The following is a 6,739-nucleotide window of genomic DNA, read 5'->3' as shown; positions in this document are numbered from 1 at the left end:
GCCCTTATGCCCCGCCATAGTCAGCTCACCCTCAGCCATGATGCAGGGGGCGGAGCTCCTCTCCACGCTCACACCATCCACGGCTTGCTCCCTCGTGGTGAGCACTGTCACCGGATCTCACGCCTGGTCTGACGGGTTGGGCTCAACATCCGAGGCGATCCTCCGCTCACTCGCTTGGCTTTGCTCTGGCTCGTTGATCGCGGCGGGAAATGGCTCTCCGTTCTCGGTGGGCTCAGGCTGATGCTCCATACCGTGGGGAGATGGTGGGCTGGGCTCTGGGTCCGAAGTGGCTCTGGCGAGATCCTCCATGGGGCCGATGGTGAGTGGCGACCCGTTTCTCGCCAGAGTCCACTCCACAAAGGCGGCGAATTCCTCCAGAGGACCATCTTGGTGTTCGGATGACTGCACTCGGCGTTCAGACTTGCCCCATAGAAAGCGCAGAGCGTGTCGTCCGGATAGCTGGTGACGTTAGCGACCATCAGGAACCGTCTGGCATGGTCCTTGAGAGTCCTGCCTTCCTGCTCCAGCAGGAGAAGGAGGAATTCAGGGCGCGTGAAGGGATCCATGGGGTAAACACAACGGAAAGAAAAACACTGAGGAAAAAAGGGAAAACAAATGGAGGGGAGAACACGGAAGTTAAACTGTTTTTGGGTCGGTTATTCTGTCACGGGCAGGGTGTACTAGAGAGCAGGCAGGACGACGAAGATGACGAATCAAATAATATTTAATAAAGAAACAGGAAATCCAGACAGGGTAGACATCAACATGGACATTGACATTGGCAATAATCGACAAACTAGACTACAAGAGGCAGGAACTAATATAGGGTGGATAACGAGGGGCAGACAGGTGAGCACAATAAGGTGATTAACTGATAATGAGGACAGGAACAACCAAATAAGGACACAGAGGGAGAAACCACAAGCGACAGTCCACAGGGGTGTGACACTTCTCTGGTTTAAGAAGCGGTCTTTTATTTTACATAAGCGTGAAAACCATCAATATTCGCATCATTTTTGCTGAGCGCACCTTCTGCAATTAATAGTAAATATAACCAAAACAGGTTTATAATTTTTATATGAATAATAAAATAAATATAAAGAAAACTCGCCAACTCGATTTTGTAATATTCTTTAATTTTGTAGTCTGTATGAAAAGTTGTATTTCTATTAAAGGCACGTCCATGTGGAGATGGCGAGTCAGCGTCAGCATTCGGCAACCTCATCTTTGCACCCGACACTGACTCAGAAAGCACTAGTTTATTAATAAATAATTAAAATGTCTTATTTTCCCCCAACACGTTCATAATCACTTTGCCGGTGCTTTGAGGCAATTGCTTTATGCGGGAGGTTGAGTACGGAATAGGCTTTAGCCTAATACATCTGCCTATGGCCTATATTGAAGTATGGTTAATATATTATTATATTAATCAATTTAATATAACGTGCGACTAGTTGACTAGAAAAATCTTTAGTAGAGGGCAGGCCTACTTAGCACAAAGAAGCTCTCAATTTTTTAAATAAAATGCTAGAGCCTAATGACATTACGAAAAGTGCGACAGCTGCAAATCACGTCGTTATTGCACTGCACAAGTTATGCCTGCGTAAGGAGTCAAATGTTTTTTTTTTCACCCTAATTAGATTATGAAGAATGATTTGTTGATCTTGTTTTCCCTTTAATACATACCTTCCGCAATATATTTTTCAATTACTTTCAAAAAGTGGTAGGGACAATATCGACCCTGGCAAAAAGTGGTGGGGACATGTCCCACCCGTCCCACCCGTCCCACCCGCAAATTATGCCTATGTGCCTACTTATATAAAATAAAAAAGGCAAAAAGAGTCTAATAAAAAAGCCTGGTCTGCTTATGTGTTTATTAAATTTTTTTTTTTCTTTTTTTTCACACTTTCAACTTATTTTATAATTCATTGATATTTGATTCTTAACAGTGAGCATTATTTGTTGTATATACTTATTTAACTTACTGAATTACCTTTCTCTATTTACTAATCTTCTTTTCTTTTTCAGCAGGTGAATTTCTGTTCAGCTGAATCTGAATGTGGGAAAGCTCTACCTCTTCCAACACAAGCAAATCTGAGGATTTACTACACAGTACAAAATAGAAACTGTTCCACTTCAGATTGAAATTCACCTTGAGATTCAGTACCCCTCTACTTCCTTCAGCTCTGCTTTTAAAACCATATTCTTGTACCTGATAGCATATGCTGAGTGCTTTATGACTAAAAGCCCACAGAGTAGGTGACACATGAAAATGAATACACCGGAATTTAAATTATGAGTACACTCATAGATACGAAACAAAATAACTCAACACAAGTGCTGACATTAATTACCACATGAAGGCATTATCTGAAATACACATTTTGAAATACTGCAAACTGTGGAAGCCAATGCAAGGCAAACTGCCATGATTTAGCCAGGCTGTGATTAAAATAAAATGACGGAACATTTATATCATGAATACAGGCAAGATTTCTCTCCTTCGGCTTTTGTGCTGATCAGGCACAAACACGGCTGCTAATTAAAGCCGTCCCCCTAAGTGTAACAGCCTAAGGTTATGGAGCGCACTATAAAGCACAATTAACCAACTAAGTGTATTTCTAATGAAATTAAATTTGAATGAGCAGTATCCTACCCTTCCACTTAAAAAGTGTCTCATCATAATAAACCATCAAATATTTATGAAATAGTTTGAATACTTTGTGAATAATCAGCAAATAAGTGTCTGGTGGGCTTTATTAGATATCAAAATGAAATGAAAATGAAGGTGCCCAACCTGAATACAGCTGTCTGACAAAAGTGTTCTGTGCTGATTTAAAGTACTTTCATTTAGACTGCCTCAATGACAGGCTGAAATAATATCTGTAACTTAGTCAATTAAACTAATTAAAATGTCATTATAGGGTTTACATTTCTAGACATTCAGTGCAGTGCAGAAAAACTACCTCTACTATTGTGGCTTGGTCTACAGTATATAAAAGGTATTCAAGATATTGAAGAAATAAAAAGTAGGTGCTGGATCACAGTGCAATATAGTTGTTAAATTGATGCTTGCAACCCATACGATCACTTTTATTGATTTGAAAAAATGTGTTTATTGAACAGTAAATGGTCTGCAATGTAGTTCCTTTAAGAGTTATAAAGAATTAGCTTCCCGTGTTATACTGTATATACAGTAGTTGCTGTAAAAAAAGAATACAAAAAAATCTGAAATATTAAATAAAAAAATGTGTATCCAGGATTATTGTCATTGTATGTGTTTTATTGAATAGCGAAAAATAAATATTAGAAAAAAATCAGCTTGCTTTAATTTCTTTAAATAAAAAGATTTATTATTATCATAATTATTATTATTTTTATAATGGCTTTGTGTGTGTGTGTGTCTGTGTGTGTGTGGACTTTATTGCATATCCAGTTAAGGCAAACTTTATGAAATAATCTTTGGCTTAAAATGTACTTGGAAACAATCTTGGTCTTCTCTTTGTGGTCTAGAATGTTTTGTCAAAGACATGGGATTTATTTTCTGAATAAGACTTAATTAAATCTGAAGATTTAGCTCCTGTTTGGTTGAGAGGTCAAGGAGAAGTGAGGTCACATTACTGACCGGTCATGTGCCACAGTATGCTACACTGTGCACTAGACTTATTTAATTTAGTTATAGTTGGAAAGATATAGTTTGATCGTCATTACAGTATTAAATTCTGCCTGTTGAAAAAATTGAGAGAAAATAATTTATATACCATAACATCTTTTTTTTCAGAGTGCATACGTCTATAGATACATGTTTATGCAGTTTAGTGCTGTATACTGCATTTCTTTTTTCTATGTTTTGCTTTTAGCATTTCAAATGTCTGTTTTTATTTTCCTTGTTGCTTTAAAAAAAATCACATTTGCAAGCTTGAAGGACTCCAGAGTTTCCTGTCCATATGGTGAATGTTAAAGAGCACTTACCTGGAGCTCTGTATTCCTCAGTGTCCCTTGGCACCATGTCTGGCATGCGATGTCCATAAAGCCCCTGGGTGGATGGATGTTGATCAAAGGCCTTCAGCGTCTCACTGGAGCTATAAGACTTCTGGGTAAGGACGGAGGATGAGCCGGTTTGACGGCGGTTGCTGGGACCCTCCCTGTAGCCCTCCCCCTCCTCTCTGTCTCCTTCCCTCTCCCAGTCTCTCCCTCGTTCTCTCCTGCTCCGAGAGAGAGAGCAGTAAGGCCGACGCTCCTTCACCTCCATGCTACATTCATGCTGTGTTCCTCCTCTTCTACGCTTCTCTCTTGCTGCTGTCTGTTCTAGTTTGCTTCTTTCCAGCTGTCAGTCTGTCTCTGCACCTCTTTCTCCACTCTAAGTTCCACTCCCACCTGCTAAGAGACACAAAGAAACACTGCTTAGTGAGAGAAAGAAACAGGTAAAGAAGGCAACAAAAGAAGAGACAACAAGTAGGATGCTGAAACAAAGCTGTAGCAAGATGTCACTCCTGCGTAGTTCACCATGTTTCTTGTACAGCCTTTAAAGAACAATTAGTCACTAAGATAGAGTAAGAGGGGGCGCAGCGACTAGCATTTTTCTGATAACACTGTTAAACCATATAATGAATCTCTCGAGGTTTGTAAATACCTACTTTTTTGCATTTACATTCACAATATTTATCTATTAAGCACATTATAAATATAAATAAATTATGAAATTTTACAAAATGTTTTTATCCTAAAATAAATTTATCTTGTATTGTATGTTATATATTATATTGTATTATATGTATATATAGTACTGAATTGTATAATACAAAAGCAATTAATAAAATATAAATATATATAAAATATAAATATATAAATATTCATGAAAGATCATTTTGGGATTAACTGTTTTGTTGATTCAATGAAAGTTAATAGGGTCCAAAATTAATTTGTTTTATTATATAAGTATTGATGTAAATAATGACAACATTTTCATGATTGGGTGAATTATTCCTTTAATTCAACCATGTTGAAACAAAATTCACCTCAGTCCTCGACAGAAAGAAAAAGTCTGCGTTTTCCAGCAAAGGCAAAGTCAAATGAAGTGATACTAAAAATGCTCGCTTTCATTGCACTGGCTTTGTCATGAGAGATCCACACATACTTGTAAGCCTTTAGTAGGTTTCCTGGGAGGTTTGTGCCAAAACCGTTCAACAAAGCTCTGGAGAATTGGTTGAGTTTCACTGGTGTGTGAGTTTAAGGATATTCCAGGGCTTCCTCTCAAGTGCCGTCTATTTTATCTAGTGGAACACTCGGCACACAGACACAAGTGCAGAACGCATTTGCCTAGAGACCCCACTGTCAGTTTAAAGCAGTATAAAGAGGACAAGAGAAACAATGAGGATAATAAAATACTGTAGGAGGAAACAGAGGAGACTAGGTCAGCATTACTGCATACGGCTACAGTAATGGGATACGACTGGGGTAAAATAAATGATGCGCCAAAATCAAAATGTTCCTGCCAGAAAGAGAGAGTGAGCTAGAGATTACGAGACAGTATTTCAGTGAGATAAATTAAATGTAGTTCTCTTTATAGCACTGGTCATTTTATTCTCTTGTGTGAGTGTGATGTTGCACAAAGGCACAGTGGGCCGACTGAACACACCAGCAGAAACCTCCATCTTTCATTGCATAGGACAGCACCCACTGAGCTATCCTCGTGTAACACGGCCCCCGTATTTGGATCAATTTAGATTATCCAGGAGCAAGGGAGGCTCAGACATACTGGTCTAGCCTTAAATGTCCTTAAAACTGGTCTCGGAGTCTATAAGATTATCATCGGATTAATTTCCAAAGCCAAAAAGAACAATGGCTGATTAGTGAGCAATCAAATGCACTGAAATAAATAAAAAAATTAAATCGTGCTCCCAAATTTCCTTCAATCAAGAGCTTGCTTAGAAATATTAAACCTTTCAATCAAGGACACCAAGGAAAAAATTTCTTGCATGAGTTTTAGCAAATATAGGCTAAAAATCACCCACTTACAAAAGTTTAGAAGGAATGAGAAGCAGAGATAGAAATCACAGTAGAGCTCTGGCGGTCATATCATGCTCAGGTGGGCACTGACCCATGGGGCCATTGAAAAGCAAAGACTCAGCAGTGAGCAGGGAGGCCAATGGGAACTCTACTGTAGCAAGAGGTAACCAGGCAAGAAGATGTCACTTGACTATACCTCACTTACGATGATCTAATGGCAACGGTTTCACTAAATTAGATGCCCGACCATCTGGTGTAACTGAAGAAAGGTGAGAATGAAAATGGATAGTAGGGCTGTCAAAATGGCTGAAAAACTAAATTCAAATTTTTTACTTATTTTTTTTTACTTGTTTAGCCTGTATATAGCTCCCACTTAGCTCCCACTAAGTCAAATAATGAGAAATAACCAAATTGCCTATCACAGCTATGCTGATGATACCCAGATTTACCTAGCCTTATCGCCAAATGACTACAGCCCCATTGACTCCCTCTGCCACTGCATTGATGAAATTAACAGTTGGATGTGCCAGAACTTTCTTCAGTTAAACAAGGAAAAAACTGAAGTCATTGCATTTGGAAACAAATATGAAGTTCTCAAGGTTAACGCATACCTTGACTCTAGGGGTCTATCAACTAAAAATCAAGTCAGGAATCTTGGTGTGATTCTGGAGACAGACCTTAGTTTCAGTAGTCATGTCAAAGCAGTAACTAAATCAGCATACTATCATCT

The 6,739-nt window shown here is 38.8% G+C and overlaps 1 protein-coding gene across 1 annotated transcript in view; it reads right to left on the bottom strand.

The window, feature by feature from the left end:
- The window catches only part of LOC107569833 (teneurin-3-like), a 15,322-nt gene that overhangs the window by 6,664 nt on the left and 1,919 nt on the right, over nucleotides 1-6,739 (bottom strand). Inside the window, exon 2 of the mRNA XM_016255987.1 lies at nucleotides 3,973-4,380. Coding sequence (XP_016111473.1) covers nucleotides 3,973-4,252 — 280 coding nt within the window. The 5' untranslated portion in view covers nucleotides 4,253-4,380. The remainder of the gene's footprint in view (nucleotides 1-3,972; nucleotides 4,381-6,739) is intronic.

This window comes from Sinocyclocheilus grahami, unplaced genomic scaffold, assembly GCF_001515645.1.
Source record: "Sinocyclocheilus grahami isolate Dianchi unplaced genomic scaffold, SAMN03320097.WGS_v1.1 scaffold1385.1, whole genome shotgun sequence".
NCBI classification, from domain to species: Eukaryota; Metazoa; Chordata; class Actinopteri; order Cypriniformes; family Cyprinidae; genus Sinocyclocheilus; species Sinocyclocheilus grahami.
The sequence above is the reverse complement of the archived record's forward strand: the minus strand, read 5'-3'. Positions and strand labels throughout refer to the sequence as shown.